Source organism: Netta rufina (assembly GCF_964035555.1).
Source record: "Netta rufina genome assembly, chromosome: 3".
Taxonomy (NCBI): domain Eukaryota; kingdom Metazoa; phylum Chordata; class Aves; order Anseriformes; family Anatidae; genus Netta; species Netta rufina.
In genome coordinates this window covers 108,509,047-108,529,260 of record NC_140125.1, presented here as the reverse complement: position 1 = coordinate 108,529,260, position 20,214 = coordinate 108,509,047, and the positions used below count along the sequence as shown (strand labels likewise).

General features: G+C 35.3%; 1 protein-coding gene across 1 annotated transcript in view; it reads left to right on the top strand.

Moving 5' to 3' along the window:
• The window catches only part of NBAS (NBAS subunit of NRZ tethering complex), a gene marked incomplete at its 5' end in the record, with an annotated part of 190,198 nt that overhangs the window by 105,002 nt on the left and 64,982 nt on the right, over window positions 1–20,214 (top strand). The window contains 4 exons of the mRNA XM_084283852.1: window positions 7,610–7,839; window positions 10,808–10,918; window positions 14,407–14,657; window positions 15,709–16,043. Of these exons, the coding sequence (XP_084139978.1) occupies window positions 7,610–7,839; window positions 10,808–10,918; window positions 14,407–14,657; window positions 15,709–16,043 (927 nt within the window). The remainder of the gene's footprint in view (window positions 1–7,609; window positions 7,840–10,807; window positions 10,919–14,406; window positions 14,658–15,708; window positions 16,044–20,214) is intronic.

The window sequence follows — 20,214 nt, the reverse complement described above, 5'->3', positions numbered from 1 at the left end:
TAAGTCTGACTTGTCAGTATCCTATCCAATATGAGAGAGTCTGCAAGAGAACACGAGAAGAGAAGCTATCAAAACATTTTCTCTTGGGACAGATTATTCTTCACTCTTGCTGGAAGAGCTGATTGAAAACAAAGCAAAAAAGCATTTAAAACAGCACTAGAGCAATTTGTTCAACTCTTCAGATACAAGTCATTTAACTTAACTGTGGAAGCAACTGCCTTAACAACTTTTAAAATTATTTTTTATATGTTATTAGCAACAGCAGTAACTTGCATTTTTTTTTCCTGCAGCAGTACTGGCTTCTGTATTAGTAACTATGTTGATTTAATTTAGAGGTTTTGCTTGCACTTTAAAATAACTTTTTGTCATTATTTTGTCTGCTGCTGGCTCTTAAAGGATCATATGTTACTTCTGTAGCCAAGTTTTATCTGCTAGGAATTTATCATAAAATACATTCAGTAAAAGCTCAAGGCAATAATTACAATGGCATGCAGGTATTTACATTAAATTATCTACAAATACAGTAGCTATTCTTTTGTCTTCATGACTTCATTTTGTCATGGATAGCTGTTTGACCTTAAAATATGATGTATGCATGAAATAAAATTGTAACAGCATTTTATTCCTCCTTTTTTTTTTTTTTTTTTTTTTGGTATTCTGATAATTCTAGCCTGCAGTTTTGCTACCTCTGCAAATAGAGTTGAAAAAAGAATATCATAGAACATGATTCCTCTTCATAGGTGTTGTGCATTCCTTAGCCTAACTCTATTACCAGCTTTAGTGTAATTTCTGAAACAGAAATAAAATCAACAGGTAATATATTCCCAAGGTTGTGTGCAAGCAAGATCTGATGCATAATTCAAAGCTAATAGCTTAACTCAGTGCTTTTTATTCAGTCTCTTCTGGGGGATCTGCCTGCAGAAAAGGTTCTTGGGATTCCACTTTTCCACTTCCCTGTCATCTTTACTTGTACCAGCATCTTGGGCAACCTTTTCTCCTTATAAGAGCCGGGTAGTTTTCCCACATAGTGATCTTGAAGCAGCAGTGGAGTGAGTATGCTGCCTGACTTCCTATTACAAGTGTTTCAGCTTTCAAACATTGCACTTCAGCATTGCTTATTGAAAACACAAGACATTCCTTCTATTAAAATAAACAAAAATTAAAACAGCCAAATAAATAATTTGCTCTTTTTTACACTAGTTTTGAAATACTATCATTTCCAAATCTTTTCTAGATTTTGTTTTCGCGACTTATTTTTAGTCACAAAATGATGAGGAGTGTTGCCGTTTGAATTGTTATTGGATGTCCACATTGCCTGATAATGGAAAGAAGCAGGACTTTGGAAATAAGAATTAATTTCTTCCATTTCCTGTGAAAGGGAAATTGCTTTTTTGCAAACTGCTTGCCTGTGCATTTGTGTTCCTCTCACAATTTACCAGCTTTAGCTAGTTTCTTTATTCATGAATTAGTTTACACCAATTTCACTGTAAATGTACACACATATATATTTTTTTTTCATAATTTCCCTGGAAATTCAAATAACTCTTTCAAGTTAGTGCTAGTCTTAAACCCCTAGGCACATCAAGACTGCAGAGTTCTCAGTCACCTGTGTACTTCAAGTATGTAATCTACTTTTTGTATGATGTAATATGAGTTGTACGCAGGATGTTTGGGAGTAGTTTAAACTTGGCCATTTTAAAGTGAGAGCTTCAAAAAACAGTGGCTTTTAAACTGTGATCTGTGTCTGTTTTATACAGACATTGATCTTCAGTAAAATTTTAAAATGTTCTATTTCAATATATGGCAGAAAAAAGAGAAATTTGGATAAAATCTGTGGCAAATGCAAGGAGGGAAGTTAGGGAATTTGAGTCCACAGCTCTACTCCCAGATCTATAATATCCAGATCCACATTTTTGAGTACAGTATGAAATGGCAGGGTTGTATCATCCATGCACAGTACTGTGCCAACAAGCAATTCTTTAAGAGCATCAACATGTTTCAAAATCATTGTAAGTAAATACAGCTGAGACATTCAAGTATGCTACAAAAGCATCTGATGGATCATTTAAGATTCTAAAAACCTGAAATACAAATTTAATATTGTCTGTATGTATAAGAAGACATACCTGTGTCTTTGATAATTGAGGATTAACGTTTCATTTCATCTCTACTTCATTTTATGTTAGTATGTATAGCAAAGACGTGAAGCATTTTGTAGCTTACAATAGGTATACAAATAGGCATCCTTGTATGTTGACTTGATGTAGTTTCGCTGGTGGACAATGAGATTTGCTGCTTCTTGATCCTGATGCATGAGTGTTCTGTTGTGTTACCCAACAGTGTATGTAGCTAGAGGACAAAGAAACAGGATGCATCCTTGCATCTGAATCCTGCTAGTACAGCTTTTATTTCTGAGATGTTCGGGCTCCCAGTCATGAACTTTAGCTTTTGCTTTGAGCAGATCAAATGTGAGACAGCCATGATCTGAAAGATGGACTACCCCAAATTGATCTGATGCTGTGTCATTGTGAGAATGTATTCTTGATTCACAGCATGGCAGGCTTGGTGGAGGGCAAGTGTTACTGATTTAATTAATGAAAAGGCATCCTATAAAGGGATGGATTTGACTTCTTGAGTAAACAGGCATGGGTAAACTTTCTTTCCTATAAACCTTTTTTTTCTTTCCCAGCTTCAGTACTTGGGAAAAAAAAAAAAAAAAAGAAAAAAAAAAAAAAGAAAAAAAGCTTTTGCTTGTGTCTCCTTTTTTCTTTTATATTTATTTGGATCAGATTTGTAGCACATTGAATCTCTTGCTACAGGGATTGTGGCTTTTGCTGCAAGCAAGGATTAAGGAAGAACTCTCCTCTCCTCCCTGAAATGTATCAGTGCTTTCCAGAGGTGTGGTTTGCATAGAAGCACTGCACATTGGCAGCAACTAGAGGCAGGGATGATGATCAGTGTGTACCAGTGTCTGTAGCAGGAATTTCATGCCCTGCACTCTGGTATCTTGTTTTGCTCTTGTACCATCATCTCCTGGGTTTACTAACTGTTAGGGTTTTGGGTGGTGTATGTGGCTTTCTCTGTAGCATGATCTTTTTCTTCAGATCACTTAAAATGTTTTGAAACAAATCTGGTACTACAAGAATCCGCCACAACTAAAACATTCTCTGTCTTTCCATTCAGATTCCAATGGCTCACTATGTTTGCAGCTTTTGATCATTACCTTTTAATCATTACATTACTCCAGAAAGATCTGCAAAATCAGTTATGCATTCATGGTGATTATGAGCAGATTAGCCTAGATGATCTTGGCAGCTTTTCTCATCAATGTTCCTAGTCGTTTCTGTATTGCAATCTGAAGATCATTTACACTAAAAAAAAAAAAAAAGGCAAAAAATGCTCCTTTTTAGAACAGTTTGAAAGATTATTGGTCTTAAAATAAGTAAACAGGCTACATAGCTTATCATGCTCTAATGTCATCAATGATGCACTTACATGAAAGCTGTCTTTTTATTATCATTATCGTTATTTTTACCGTAGCTGTAAAATTGTTGCCACTTCAGGAGAGGAACAGGAGAAAGACTGACTCAAATTCCCCTTTTTTTTCTTAATGTGTATGGCTGAATGCAGCATTTTCAAGGGATGTGAAAGAAAAAGGAGGTGATTGGTGACAGCCAACATGTCTTCACTAAGGGCAGATCATGCCTGACAAATCCAGTGGCCTTCAGCGATGGGGTTACAGTGTTGGTGGAGAGGAGAATAGCAACTGCCATCCTCTACCTGGACTTGTGCAAGGCATTTCACCATGTCCCCCATGATATACTTGTCTCTAAATTGTAGAGACATGGATTTGATGGATGGACCACTTGATGGCTAAGGAATTGGCTGGGTGGTCACATTCAAGGAGTTTATGTTACCGGAAAGCTGGGGAGGGACTCTTTGTCAGGGAGTGTAGTGATAGGACAAGGGGAAATGGTTTTAAACTAAAAAGGGGAGATTTAGATGAGATGTTAGCAGGAAATTCTTGATTCAGAGAGTGGTGAGGCACTGGAACAGGTTGCCCAAAGAAGCTGTGGATGCCCAGTCCCTGGAGGTGTTGAAGACTAGGTTGGATGAGGCTGTGGGCAACCAGATCTAATGTGTGGCATCCCTGTCCGTGGTAGGGGGGTTGGAGTTAGATGATCTTTAAGGTTCCTTTGCCACCCAAGCCCTTCTATGATCCTATGATTCTATGACCTGTGGCATTGTTGGGTTCTGCTCACAGAGGCCACCCCTGCAGCTTGCTGCTACCAAAGCCTTGCCACATAAGCATAATACAGCATTCTGTCTATTTGAACTAGGTATCTAATGGATGCAGAAGTATTTGTGCTTTTATTTTCATAAAGTTATCTTATTAAAATGTGGAAATGTTAATGATTATTTAAGGCTATGAAATGCAAGTTCTGAACAGTTCGATACTGAATGCTTCAGCTGTGTTTTCTCAGTGAGCTTGTTTCAAATGCCTAATAATTGCTGCACAAGCAACATTATTTTTTAAGAAAGCATTTTAAAACTGTGACAAAGATGACAAATCGGAGAGAAGAAAATCTGTATGATTCATTTACACTGTGAGTGAGTTTTGCAAACAACTGCAACTCAGGAAAAAAAGTTTTCATGGATTAAAAAAAACAAGTAGAAGGATTCACTGATATCCCCTATAGGCTATTGCATGGAGCAGGCTGTGGGATTTCTCTAATTTTTGATTTCACATACTTGGATAGTTCAGGGTCTAAGTCTTGTAGGGGATGGAAGGAGCAACAGTTGATTGAAAGATCTCTAGTGGTGGAGAGAGTTCAACACAATCCTTGACAAAGGATCCCAATTAATAAAGAAAACAACAAAAACAATTGTTTTCTTTTGCGTTAATGTGTATATCCTAACTTACCAGCTATTAGATTTCATACTTCAGTTGCTTAGCTAGAGGAGTGTGATGAACTTTTTTCTATTACACATACATGGGTATTTGTACAGGGAACAATCATATTGATCTTTAATTATGTCATTAAGAAGTTCAGAAGTTCAGTCCTTGTAATTGTCCTTGATCCAGGTTTTTTATTTTACTTCAGTTACAGCTTGATATTGAAACAAGGTAGAAGAGGTTCAGATAAGAAAAACAGTGAAAAATGTATTTACTAGTTTGATATATAGCAGTCTTGGCAGAACTGCAGGCTTATTTGTAGGTATTATTTGGCAAAAGTACTAGCAGGAGAATGATAAGCTGATTAGATAGCCTTAAGGTGCTCCTTTGAAGCATAAACAGGCAATGTGGAGGATAGCACAAAGATGCCTTTAGGGAGATGTGACACATGAAGAATGAAGGTTGGCATCAATGACAGATGTCAGATGAGAGGCTGCAACTTGGTCAGAATAATGTGTTTGGAAGTCAAGTGGCAGAATTTGTTTTTAAAAGAGGAGTTTCAAATTTATAGCCTGTGTTGGGCCAGTGTGTTGAAGATAAAGGTGGAACAAAAGTAAAGTGTTTTCAATCTGCCTTAATATTATTTATAAGTTACTGTTGTAAATATTCAAGTTATATTCAGCCTCACTGTGAAAAACTTGGTGCTGTGCAGGAAACTTAATAAAAAGTGTTGTCTTCTCATCTTCAGAAGCAATTTTTCAAGGAATTGCTCTGACAGATGTTTGAAAATATTTTCAAGATTGTCTTTGTGTACTTCATGAATAATCCCGTGTGCTGTGCAAAGGAAGAAGACTGCTGACATTAGACTCTGCTTTTCTTCATGGAGAGAGGGGGAACCTAGCTGAAGAGACCAAACTTAGCCACAGAGGTTGTCAGAGGCACCTGCCTTTCCTAGTGGATTTCACAGAGGATTGAGGCAATTATGTTAAACAGTTTTCCTCATCTTGCTCTGATTTTTCCTGTTTCCAGTGCTTTGTTTTCTAGTGTATCACCTAAAATTAGATACCAGGGTATATAATAAGCAGCAGTGTATTGGTTTCCAGCCAGTGTAATTGCATTGTAGAGGCAGTGCTCTGCCAGCCTATCTCTTTTCTGAGGTTTTATTATTCTGTTACCAATCTCTTAAACAACCTTGAAAGAACTACTGATGTTGTTTATAAAATCTATGAGTTTGCAGTGTTTAGAGGGCTTCAGAAAAAATATCATGTGGAGAGGAAAAAGGATGCCCTGTAGCATTTAATATGACTTTGTGAGCAGCGTGTCAGTTAAGACTTGAAAAGGGGGGAAAAAATAAATCAATTTAGAATGACCATCAAACCACAGAGAAGTTCAAGCGTGTCTCAAGGTTCAGATGTTTTATACATTTTTAATTTGCTGTACACTGTAGTTCATGTTCGTAAGTTTTAGCTTTTAATTTAACAGAACCATTCTTTAATAATAAAAACAAAGTACATTGTCCATTATTTTCAAAATATTTATGATCACAATAGTTAAATCAGTTATTTTAGAAAATTCTGTAACTACAGTCGGCATCCCAAGGTATTTCTAAGTGGCTGTTCACTGTAAAGCAATGCAGTTCAGTATTAGGTGCTGGGACACTGTAGGGAGCACTCCATCCTCAGTGGGTTTGACACAGAAGTCATGGTGCTGCCTTGTGGGCATTGCAGCTTTGTGGAAGAGAGAAGGCTTTGTTCATGTTGAGTGATGTATCAGACACAGCTTTGTTCTAGTGAAGGGGCTTAGATGTAGCCACTGCCCAGATTAGCCGATTACCCAGAGGTAATTGGAAACTCTTTGTAATGCACATATTCCTTTTCCATTTCAAACATGTTTACTGTATTTGGTTCATGTTCTAATTCGCTACATGGGCTTTTGACTACAGAAGTTAGTGATGGATTAAATATGCACTTGATGCAGAAAAGTAAGTTTTCCTTGTGATGAAAGTTATTCTGTAAACAAAGGTTATCCTAACCAGTAGATGATCAATATTTAATTACTTGAAGATTTCAGCATTTAATGTACAAAATGAATGTGTGTAGGCAATGTGTCTTGTGTGTAATTTGCAGATCTTGCAACACTTCTTGGTCTTTGAAAGTACCAGTGCTTGATATTGAAAATGCTGCCTTTTGTCAATTCTGCAAAATAAAAGTATATCAGAAAATCAGCAATTTAAACCAAACCAAACAACAACAAAAAAAGACTCAATGGTATTGCTTCCATTTTTTTCTTTTGAGGTAGTCTGTATTTATGAATAAACTTATTTCTAGTTTTGTGACTGAGAGATTTGAGAGTTTTCTTTATAAATTTTATAAAGAAAAACTTTAAGTTTTATAAATCAGTTGCCTAGCTTAGTAGTAATAAAAATGAGGTTTTTAAAAACAAATTAAGTCACAGTGACATACTTTTAATCTTAGTATATTAAGGTAAGTTAGTGTGAGTTCTTGTAGCATATAGCATAACTCTAAAACATTCCAGGACAGGTTTTAAAGTCATAGTGAGTACTCCTTACATCTCGCAATACTTATGTACTTAAGATTTCTCAAAAATGGAAAAATATTTCAATTTTGAACACTGGAATCAATTATAAAATGGTAATTTTTTTGAAGGAACACGTAGGATATTTTCAAATGTGTTTTCCAATTATTTTTACAGGTTGATCCAAAAGAGCTGATTAAGATGGTCACACAGCATGTTACTCAGTATGGCTATAAAGAGTGGCCTGAAGAAATTGCAACTTTGATAAATCAGTTGCATTACTACAATGAACGACTGCTGGATTTCACTCAAGCTCAGATTCTGCAAGGACTTGGCAAAGGAGTAGATGTGCAGAGGTTTACAGCAGATGGACAGTACAAGAGAGAAACAATACTAGGACTGGCAGAGTAAGTAAGATCTATTAAGTGTTCATTATTTATTTTTAAATGGAATTACTTTAAGCTTTAAAGCAGGAAAGCAAATTGAAAGTAGCGCTGACCTTTAGAAGATAAGTTGCAAGTTCCTTCAGATATTTACACTGTAACTGCTACAACTGGGGTCTTTGCAATTCAACTATTCCACTTAAAACATTACTCAAACATCTGGGTCGATAACTTTTAATGGAAGATAGAGCTCTTAACTTCAATATTAGCAGTTAATAAACATAAAGTAAAATCAGGGCACAGGTGGAGGTCTGTTCTCTTCCTTTCATCTTCTGTATGCCTGCCATGGAAATCTATTAGGGTATGCACAAGAGTCAGTTTATAATGAACTGTAGCAAAACAAATTAACAAATCTCGGAACCCCAGCTTCTTGTTACTGGTTTTAAACCATAAATAAAACTATTTTATTTGTTAATAATTAAGTTAAAACTACCCTATATTACAATATATACTTTTTGTAATCACTTGGAATTACTGAAGCCTCCACTGTGCATATTGTTGTGAGATGTAGAATGCTTTTCTCTCACCTTTAAGTTTCCCAGAATAGGAAAAAGGTAAGCTGTAGGATAGTAATGTCTCTTCATTTTAAAAATACATTTTATTAACATTTGCATGCAACTGCTCTACAATGTGAACAAATATATTGAACTCTATATGTTTTGAAAGCACTCCCAGTTGAATTGCCATTAGACTGTCGAAGGGTTAGTAAAAATGAGACTTCATAGCATGTAGTTGAGTGGTAGTGCTGTATTAGGCAGTTGCAAAGATGCAATTAATTACTTGTTCAGCTCACAGCTTCCTTGTTCTAATCTTCTTAGTTGACTCCTAATCTGCATTTTCTGATGAAAACAATGTGCAAATTTAATATAATTATGTAGCATATTTTTTTTCTTGCTTGCTTTTGATTTATCATTAAATGGCTCGTGTTTTGAATCTTTTATGAAGTGCTGTTTGCAGGAACAAAACCTGGAAGAGATGGTATCTTATTTACAAAAAAAGCCTTTGTACTAGAATGAAGAATTTGTTTGCTAAAACTACTTAACAATTTATGTCAATATTATCTTCCATATTTTGGTGAATTCTCATTAGAGCTTATTACACATTATTTATCAAACATTTAAAGATTGAGGTGCCTCACAGACTTAATCAAGGCTAGTTCTTAAGCAGTTTTCAATTTGGGAAAAATAAAGCAAGAATATATCAGGGAAGTAATAAAGGAAACTAGAGCAAGACTGAATTGGAATTCCTGAGTTATCAGCTGAAGTTCCACACAGCTTTATGCCAACCATAGTGTATAAACTTTCCAAATTATTTTTCACTTGTGGCAAGTTCTCCTCCCCCCCCAACTCGATTACTGTGATGTTTTCAGCCTATCACTGCTTCTGCTTAAATGTTTTTATTGGAAGCTGATTTTAATGAATGAGTATCTGTTTTTTCCTTGTTGTATGTGACTGAACCAAAATACTTTTGTTAGATTTTTTTATTTTGTGCCTGAGTGATCTGGATTAGAAAACGTGTGCAATTATGGTGCAATTGGAGTTTCCATAATTTAGTTCATGATTAGTGGGTTCTCAGAACGATTTTGATGCATATGAAATAGGTCCCTTTCCAGAAGACTAAACCAGAATATCCTGTATAAAACGTCTTCAATGTACTGTAGCTCTTAATAGTGTCATTAGTCTCTGAAATACTGTGTATGCTTTTGATGCTCTGGTCTTTTAGTTAAGACGTATCTTTTTCTCCCCAATGCTTTGCAGAATTCAAACAGCTGTAGTCTTCCATTTTGTTTTCCTTTTCCAAGCATGAGACTTAAAGGCTGTTAGCTTGAATCTTCATTTTACTTCTCGTTTTTTTTTTTTTTTTTTTTTTTTTTTTTTTCCTCCATTTTACGTCTTCTGAGGATGAATGACTGGAAACATCAATCTCATTTCTTGTCATTATAATTGAATGCAGTTCTGGTTGTAATGCTTTGTAGCTGACTGATATGTCCAACGATTGTAAGTGCACATATGCATTTGTATAATACAACAGAGGTTTAACAGAACAACACTGGGGGGGGAAAAAACAGCCCTGATTTTCCAAATGCCTGTTTCTGGGAGCATGGAGGTGATCATCAAAATTCCAGCTGAGCAGCACTGTACAGGTATATTTTCAGGTACTTCAGCAATGCATGCTGGCACACAGACGAGAGATGGCTAAGAACCATGCACAAGAACTGCTCCTTTCTTTGCTTTCTTCTGCACTAATCTTTGAGCTGTACTAACTTCAGTGGATTAATAGAAAATAATATGAGGTTAACATCAGGCTTTCATCACTTAACAGATTGTTCTGTTAAAGGGTAGTAACACAAACAGTTTTTACTATTTGTAGGACACTTAGAGAGTGTAGCTGGACACCTTCACACTTTTTTTCAGCCTGCAAAGACTAGCAATGTTTCTGGTTGTGAACTTCTAGGAAAAGCTTTGAGTATCTACATACCAATCTGCATACCAAAGACTTTAGATGTTGCCACTAAATAAGTGCTGCATCAAGTAAGTGCTGTGATGCATTGGTTCACATTGGTTATCATTTTGTAACTTAAAGGAAAATTATGTTTTTTTTCTGTAGCAAAAAGGTTAAGCAGAAACCCAACTGTCACTAAGAACCAAGGTGTATGTGGAGCAGGTATTTGTCTTTGAAATTTCTCTGTATTTTGATTTGATTTCAAAATTTTCCCTAAATGGACCACAGAACATGGAAAATGCAACAAGGCACACTTTGTGTATTTTTATTTAACAGTGGTTTAAAACTAGTGAATTAAATCTAGGTCCTTGGTTGGAGAGAATAAGATTAACAAGAAATCATTGCTCTTCTAATGGTAATACTTACTGTCCTGTCTCTAGGGGCTTAGTGTAATTTTTGCTTGTTCTGTTTCATGGCTCTTTTCTACAAGAACACTTGAAGAAAATGTATACAAGATTGCTGTTTCTTTGGCTCAGCGATACAACGTCCCCCTTTGGGAAGTTTATATGACCCATCTGGAATTTTTATTCACTGACAGTGGGTAAGTTTTGCAAATTGACATCAGATTCTATTACACAGAAATATGTCCTAATCTGAGATAGAATGGCATTATACTGGGGGCAGATTTAGGTTTGTGTTTTCATATTTCTTGCATGTGGTGTTTTTGTAACCAGCCATGAAAATGTGTTACAAGCAGGCATAAAAGTCCATGTGCATCTTACTGTTCTTGTAAATATCCTGGGACTTTGGTTCAGTTTTTAGGTTTCCACAGCTATCAAGTCCTTGATAGCAAAGTATCCTTACCTTTATAGTCCTTTGGAATAGGTTGTGAATTGTGATAATGTTTATTTATTTTAAAATAAACTTTGGTATTTATTGACCTCTCTTCTAAATAGTAGCAAAGGAAATAACTATATTAGATAATTATATAATATAATTAGATAATTATATTAGAATATATATATTTAATTATATATAATATATATATAATATAATATATATTATATATATATAATATATATTCTAATATATAATTATATTAGAATAATTATATATAATTATTCTAATTATAATTATATTATAATTAGAATAATTATATTAGTTGTGTTATTCATTTGTGTGTGTGTTTTATGGAAGCACTTTTCTACAAGAGTTCTTTGGAACTTTTCTAGACTACAGGATTGTGGCAGATCAGACTTGGCATTGATGGCAAGGGGGATTCTTTTCTTTTGCATTCCCGAGTTGGTTCAAGAGCCTTTTTTTTCTTTTCAGACTTGGACATCTTGTCAGTCAGACAATAACTTTTAGCAAATTGAAAGAGAAATAAACCCTTTTAATGAAAGCCTAAGCTACTTACCTGAATAGTGCATTCAGGTGACAGTGATGTAGAGCCCCATGTGTAATATAGCAGCTCTTATCTACTGTTCTAACAGACATGATGAAATTAGTTCGTTTCAAATTTTAAATTGTGAAAGCAGCTGTAGCTTGCAGCAGTACTTCTACCTCTCTTAACATTAACTATTAATTAAAAAGCATTAAAATGTTTTATAGAACATGGGGTATAAAAAACAAAGCCAGATAGATTTTGGTACATAGTCTGAGAAGGTGAAATAACATTCTGTGATTCCTTTGTTTTCTTCAGAAAACAGAGAAGTTGTATCTTTGAAATTTTGGTGCTACTAAATGAATTAGTTCTTTAAACAAAATAGACAGTTGGAGTGTAATCCTGGCAACGCTGGGGTCAATATGAAAGAACCAGATCACTTCTCTGGGACTAAAATTCTACCAAAGGTGTTTTGCACCAGTTTTCTGTCACTTTTTGTTCTGTCCTCTGTGAGTCAGTAATCATAGAATTCTGAAATCACCAAAGTATGAAGTAATGACCTTTTCCCTAATGAAATTCAAAAAAGTCTTGAAAATTGATATATAATAGCATAATATGCTGCTGAGTATGTTTTTGTTGTATCATAATCTCATTTTAAAGTTGATTGACAGCATATGGCAATTACGGTATATTTTACTCTTGGGATTATGGCATTAATAATGCATGCCTCATTATGCATTCATTCTGAAATGAAAAGAAGTTTATTCTAAGACTTGCTGCATATTTGGTTAAAGAGATTATTTCTATAAGCCACTTTATGTACAGAGAAGTTCAAAAGAAGCACTTACATGGTTTGTATTAACTATTTCTTTGATTAGTTGGTAACAAATAAACATGTTTTTCTGTTGTGCTGTGAATTTGAACTTGATGAAAATTGCACATAATCACTGTTTCTTAATTAATTGAAAACTTAATTGTTTCTTGTGGAGGATCTGGTCAAATTTGAATGCCAAAGTGTATAAAATGCTTTTTATAATTTTAGCAACAAGAAATTTTATGTTTATCTTCCATAGATTCTATTCCATGATCTTGGTGAACAACATAATGAACCTTTCTTGCTCTCCCCTGCATCCATCCCACTCCCTCAACAAAACAAAAGAGAAACAAAAAACACACAGCAAAACTCTATCGATTTAAAATTTAACATCTCAAAGTTCAAACTGTAGGCTGGATGGTATGGAAAGAAAGTGTATTCAGAGCTTTCAAATCTCTTTCTTGATATAAATCAGTTCCAAGTGTCAGTTTTGTCTTACATTAAGAGTATTAAGAGTGAATGACATTTTATTTCCATTAGTAGCAGACATTTTTCCCTTAATATGGTAGAACCATTACACTTAGCAAACAGCTAGAATCTAGAGACCTAAATTAAAGCTTACAAGGTTAGGTTTCTAGCCTGTGGCCTCAGTTCTAGCCATAAAAATAACTCAAAAATAACTTCTCCCTTAGAAATCAGAGATTAATTTTAAACTGAGAGAAGGTTGTCTGTAGTATTTGCTGTATGAAATTCATCTTTAAGAATGAAACTTACTTACTTGACTTGGATATCAAAAAGAAACACTACCTTACTTGTGGCATATATACTGAGGGAAAAATGATGTCAAAATTCTAATTTAATCAATTGTAAAGGTAGAAAAAAAAATCAAATGTGGTTAGAAGACATCAAATCTCAAATTGAAACATACCTACCTAAGGTGGCCTGTGGCTGGATGCTGGGAAGAGTCAGTTTAATGCTCATCCTTAGGTGACTTCTTTCCTTAGATTTTAGGTAAAAATTTCTGTTGAGAAATGTATAAACTCAAGATGAGACTTCATTGATATACATCCATTTTTACCTCTGTTGAGGGGGAAAAAAGGAGTGATTGCATTCAACTGTCTTTTATGTAGTCTGTTGGAAGTGTCTGAGTTCATGCTGTGAATGAACTAATGTATTCGTTTCAAAAGGGTCAAGAAAAAAACTTCCAGCAGTGAGACTGGCTGAGGTCAACCTGAGATTTTTGGTATTTTCATAAGTTTTTATGGATGACAATTTGAAAGGTAGCATAATAAAACTGTCAAATTAAACGTGAAGTATGAATGATAGTGTCAAATAGATAAACCGGTGGACAAGAGTCAATTTTCAGTGATGTTCTCTAAAAGAATGCACAGGTCCTCATTTACTACAGAAAATGTAATAGAAGGAGAGAACAGGTTGGGCTGTAAGATTTTAAGATTTTTCTAACATCTCTCAACCTGTGTGCATATTTTTTTTTTGTTATTGTTGGCTTTTGTTTTTTAAGCAGAAGCTTAAAATTCCTATACACATGCACTGGACATGTCTACTTTTACGTATAATTAGAGATTTTACATATAATTAGAGAATTGAAATGCCGCTTTGAATCACACATAAAAGTCTTAAGTGTGTCACCCTTAGTCTTCACATCCAAATAAACAAATAATATGATCAGGAAATGAAAGAACTCCTTAGTTTCAATTCTCCATAAACAGAAGCTATCTATGAACAAGTATTTGCTCTTTCAGAATCTCTTACAAAGTTGAACCTTACTACTCAAACAAAGAAAAATATTGTTTTGTCTTCGTAAGTGTTGAACTGAAAAGGCATTAATGGCATGTCCACGCCTTTAAAGCAAAATTCTTTCAAAACGCAGATTGTCTACTCTGGAAATAGAAGAAAGAGCACAAAGTCTTGGTCTTTTTGAGACTTTGAAAACAAGTCCTGAAACTTTACATGAACACATGGTTAAATATGTTTACCCAAGTATTGAAGGTAGAGATCATCAGCGGTTGCTTTATTATTTCACACTCCTTGAAAATTGTGGTTGCTCAGAATTTGTGAAGCATGCTGTGAAACCTGAAACTCACATTCGACTCCTGAAAAAATTCAAAGCAGTTGCACCAGGTAAGAGAGTTAATGTGTGTTTGTTTATTTGTTTGTTTGTTTGTTTTTTCTCCTAGCTGTATTTATTATTATTCTGTTATATGAGTGTTGACATGGTTATGTTTATCTAATTTATACTTGCCAGGCACTTCTTATTATTTTTTTTCAATGAGCATATCAGATGCCTGCAAGCAATTTGGTGGGTTAGTCGTGCATTATAGGAAGAGAGAAGTTCCTTCTCTTTGTATTACCGGAAATTTAAGTTAATTTTTTTTTTCCCTACTATGATAGATTAAAAACAGATTTCTGTTGGTGATGCAAGTCAGAATTATTAGCAATGATGTATAATGATTTTTTAAGAAAAAACAGTTATCCTGAAGCATAATTTTTAAGCCTGCAGGCTTAAAACATTAACTGTCTTAAGTCATTTGAGAATATTAGTTTATGTTTCAAAAGTCTAAGTTACGTAATATGTCAAGAACTTTAAGCATTTTTGTAAAGAGGGTAATTTTATTTTGTATTTTTTTCTTTGATGTTACTTTTTGTCTTTACAGAAATACGTTATTTATTCCTCTTGCATTATTAGACAATACATATGAAAGAGAACTGCTGGAAAGTATTTTGAAACCTTGAATACCATTTTCAATTTGCTTATAAAGTCAAGTATTGATAAGATACTATTAAGATGAGCTTTTATAGGATTTATATTTAAAAAAATGGTCTCATGATTCTACATACTAAAAATATCCTTGCATATTTGAAAATCTATGTTTTTTTTTGTGTGTGTATATATATATATATCAATATATGAAGTCAAAATATGTTCCAGGGACTGAGAGATCTCATATATGAGGTCAGCATAAAATCCTGGTGTTATCTGCATGCAAACCTGTCTTCCTCCCCAGTCCGTCAATATACGTGATTGAAAATGGAAGTGGAGCAAGAGTTTTTCTAGTTCTGACTGAATTGTACAGAAATGTGGAGTTTGAGTAGATTTATTTAAATAACTAAATAACATTGAAAATAATGAATAACTTACATTTAATTTGTCTTTTTCTCCTTCTGTCAATAGGTCTTAATTACAAAAACTTAATAGATGAAAACGAAAACCCTCTGGGAACTCTGGAGCCAGTACTTACGAGTCAAAATATCTTATCTATTTCCAAACTGGCTCCCAAAATTCCTAAAAAAGATGGCAGTATGCTGTCACCAAGCTCTCTTTATGCTGTCTGGTTACAAAAACTTTTTTGGAACGGTGATAACCATCTCATTAAAAAAATACCAGAAACTATGGATGAGTGGCTACATGCATATGATGTGTGTTCAAAGTACTTTGATAGACTTGATCCAGATGATATCATCACTTTTATTGATGAAATTACCTTTTCTTCAAAAGCTGTCACAAAGGTAAGCAGATGCATTTGAAAAAACTCAAACTTCAGGTGAAGCACGGTTGATATACTGTCAGGGAGAAATTCTCAGCAAATATTTGCAGTTTTCATTTTACAATTTTTAAAGATAAATTCGTAAAGCTACCTTCCTATAAACCTCTCTCTTCTTTTTATATCTATCACTGTGTAAAATATACATATATCTTATATATCACATATCTATATCGTATGTCATATATATCGTATGTCATATATATCGTATGATATATCTATATATATTATGTTATATATAATATAGAGATATATATCATATATCTATTATATGTGTATAATATATAGATAAATATAAAGGAGTTAGCTCTGAGGATCAGAAAGATTTTCATGGCACCCCAAAGTCCCAGTATTGTGGTTCAGCAGAGAATAAGATACTTCTCTTATGTGTTTGTTTATTTCACTTGTGGTGATCCTAAAATTCACTGTGCTGCAGGCTTCTGTTTACTACCAGGCTTTTGCATTCTGAATAGGATACTCCACAGGGAGGTGTTCCGGGCCGCTGCGTATGGTTTCTAGGCACTGTAATAATGTAAATTATAAACTCTGTTATAATTTCCATCTTGCTGAAAGCCTGTTACTGAAAGGATGTACTTCTGTGTCTGTAGCATATACTACCAGATCTACAGTTTCTTTTTGCCCAGTGAAATCTGTTTGTAAAGGTATTTCTAACATAAAGTTACGTTAGAAATAAAGTACTGTCAGCTGTCTCTTACACCTCTTCAGTGGAACCATCGTTGTGATTAGGTTTTCGATCCTTTGTATCAAGTAAACAAGGACATAAAACTCAGAGTGTGTCCAAAGGAGGGCAACAAAGGGGGTGAAAGGTCTAGAGGGGAAGGTGTATGAAGAGCAGCTAAGTCCCTTGGTTTGTTCAGCTCAGAGCAGAGCAGGCTGAGGAGAGGCCTCATGGCGGCCTGCAGCTCCCTCATGAGGCAAGGGGAGGGGCAGGCGCTGAGCTCTGCTCTCTGGGGACAGCAACAGGACCCGAGGGAACGGCATGGAGCTGGGACTGGGGAGGGTCAGGCTGGGTGTTAGGAAAAGGTTCTTCACCCAGAGAAGAACCCCTTACCTGTGCAACCTGCTCTAGCAAACCTGGTTTTGCTGGGGGCTTGGACCCAATGATCTCTGGAGGTCCCTTCCAACCCCTACAATTCTGTGAAGAGAGTGGTTGGGCACTGCAACAGGTTCCCCAGGGTTGTAGCACTGAGCCTGCTGGCATTCAATAAGCATTTGCTGAAAATGTTGTTTGATTTTGGGGTCATCCTGTGTAGACATAGGAGTTGGACTCAATGAAACTTGTGGGTCCCTTCCAAACAGGGATATTCTGTGATTCTAAATATTCAGGTTTGCATGCCTATCAGGAAAAAAACTGACAGTCATGCCAAGGTTTCAGTTGCCAGACATGACCCTGAACTGAGGTAGCCAGGGGATGACTGTGCTATAATGAGACGGTAATAGTGTCTTCATGTGTGATTGCTCCTCATGACTACAAATTCTTTCTGTTAATGTACCTTTCAGGAAAATTTCTCATTTAGTGTGGATGAATGATGCAGGGAAAGGTTGGATAGCCTCCCCTGTGCATGTGCTTTGAAATGTTTTGTTTATTTCTGTTTAGGATTCTAATACAGTTTCTCTAGTCCCATAAGATGAGTAGGAGTAAAGGGAAGGAGCTGTTGATGGCTTCTTCAAGGTTATTGCAGTTGCTATCTAAGTTAACCTTTTTAGCAGAAATCTGCCAGCTTTTTGGATGAAACTCAAAGTCATAAAACAAACTCAGTAAGTGTTTGAAGAAGTTGGTCAAATCAGCTGATTTAGTACCTACCATGCACTGGGTTTGGGAATGAAACAGCTATTTGACCAGCTTACAACTAGCCTTCCCTTAAAATTCAGTTAATGATTTTCAAGTGCAAGTGTATGATGAAAAATTTTTGTAGTAGTTATTGAAAAAATATTTCTGAGAGATCTCTTCTCTAACTTTCATCTGAAAAGTGCTTCATACATAAAAGCTGTCTTTTGGTTTGCAGTTGTTACTTAAAATTTCATCATGTTTTGAAGCAGTGATGGTCATGCAATTGCTATTTTAACTCTCTACATCAGCACTTTCTTCCCAGCCCGGTTCTGTGGCCAAGGACATACTAAATTGGTTTCTTATTCCCCTAACGCTTCTGTACATTTCCATATTTCATGGAGGTATTGATACTTAATATAGGTAAAGGACTGGAAAAAAAAAAAAAAAAAAAAAAAGCATAATGATTACCATGAAGTAATTTCTAATCTCACTGAGACAGCAATTTTTTTTCTTTTTTTTTTTTTTTTGCTTTTAAGTGGACCTTGAGGAGAAGGTTAAAGCGAGATAGTGGAAGTAGGATTTTTAGGAACTGGTCCTGGGTGTCCCTGCTTGGGAATGGGTTGGACCAGATGACCTCCAGAGGTCTCTTCCTACCTCAGCCATTCTGTGATTATGTTGCTGGAATCCCAGGTTTCTGTGGAATTAAAAGGGAAGCTGTTTCTGTCATTAATCACTGGCAGTAAGAGTGGCAGGGTCTTCATACATGAGTAAATGTTACTTGTACGATACTTTATTGAGAAAAACTTAGATATTCTTAAGGAAAATGGCTTCTGCGGTGAATTTTCACCGTAAAGAGTGAAACCTGTTGAGCTGAAATAGTGTGTGATATTCCTTTACTTGAAAGTGAAAACAGCTTTTTAGTACTATTTATCACATGTGGCCTATAAAATTAAAAATGTTTTTAAACTATAAAAACTTTTTAAAAGGAAAACTCAACTTCACATTCAAACAAAAATTGAACTAGCCCCTAAGCTGTTTTTTGTCACAGGTATGACACCAAATCTCATTACTGAACTGACTAGAAGTATAGAGGGATAGCCATTCACATTTGAGAATAAAATAATCAGAGAAATGAAATAGTAGTGCTGCAGTTCAGCACTATGGAAATATGAAAGCAAAATTAAAACGGTCTTGGGAAGAACCTGTATTCTTTTTTTAATGCTTTATTCTGTATACACTGATAGCCTCATGACTTACAAACATGCAGTATATTCACACTGTTCTCTAGGATATAACAGTTAGATGGAGTACTTGAATTGTTTGCCTTTTGCATCTCTCTTAATTGCATTTTGAACATTAGTATATACAGTGGAAGAGGAAAAATGAAAAAGGTAAATGTTTTAATCTTTTATGAGGTTTACAAAATGGATACATAAATCCATCTGTGGTCATTAAATTTTAATGTGATATGAACAGCATCACCTTTTCCCTGCTTATAGTAAAACCTGATGTTGAGACCTTGTTCAAAGTAACAAAATCATATCTAATTTCTTTTAATGGGAATGGAAATGATTCATTTTTGAACTGTATCCTGGGCTGCATAAATAGAAGCGTGGCCAGCAGGTTGAAGGAGGTAATTCTCCTTCTCTGTCCTGATCTCATGAGATCCCACTTGTATGAGCGCATCCAGTTCTGGGGTCCCCAGCACATAAAGACATGGACCTATTGGAAAAGGTCCAGAGAAGGGCCACAAAAACAGTCGGAAGGCTGGAGCACCTCTGCTGTGAAGAATGGCGTTGAGAATTGGGATTGTTCAGCCTGGATGAGAGAAGGTTCCAGTTAAAACTTTTTCCAACTTTTCAATATATAAAGGAGCTTAATTAGAAAGACAGAGAAGGACTTTTTACAAGGATGTGTAGACATAGGACAAGGGGTAATGGCTTTAATCTGAAAGAGGGATGTTTTAGGTAACATCTTCAGAAGAAATTCTTCGTTATGTGGGTGGTGAAACACTGGAACAGGTTGCCACAGAACTTACAGATGCCTCATCATTGCAAATGTTTAATGTCAGGTTTGATGGGGTTTTGAGCAACCTGGTCTAGTAGAAGGTATCCCTGCCCATGGCAGGGGGGTTGAAACTAGATGTTCCTTAAGGTGTCTTCCAACCCAAACCATATGATTTTATGATATCCTTTGTATTTACTCTGTTAATACTGGCAAGATTTCCTTAGTTGTTCCCAAAATGTCCTCCCATTTTGCTTTTAGTACTAAATAGCAGTAGATAATTGCTGTGGTTTACAGCAACAGCACTAAAACATGAGAGCAACCCCTACATTTTTCACCA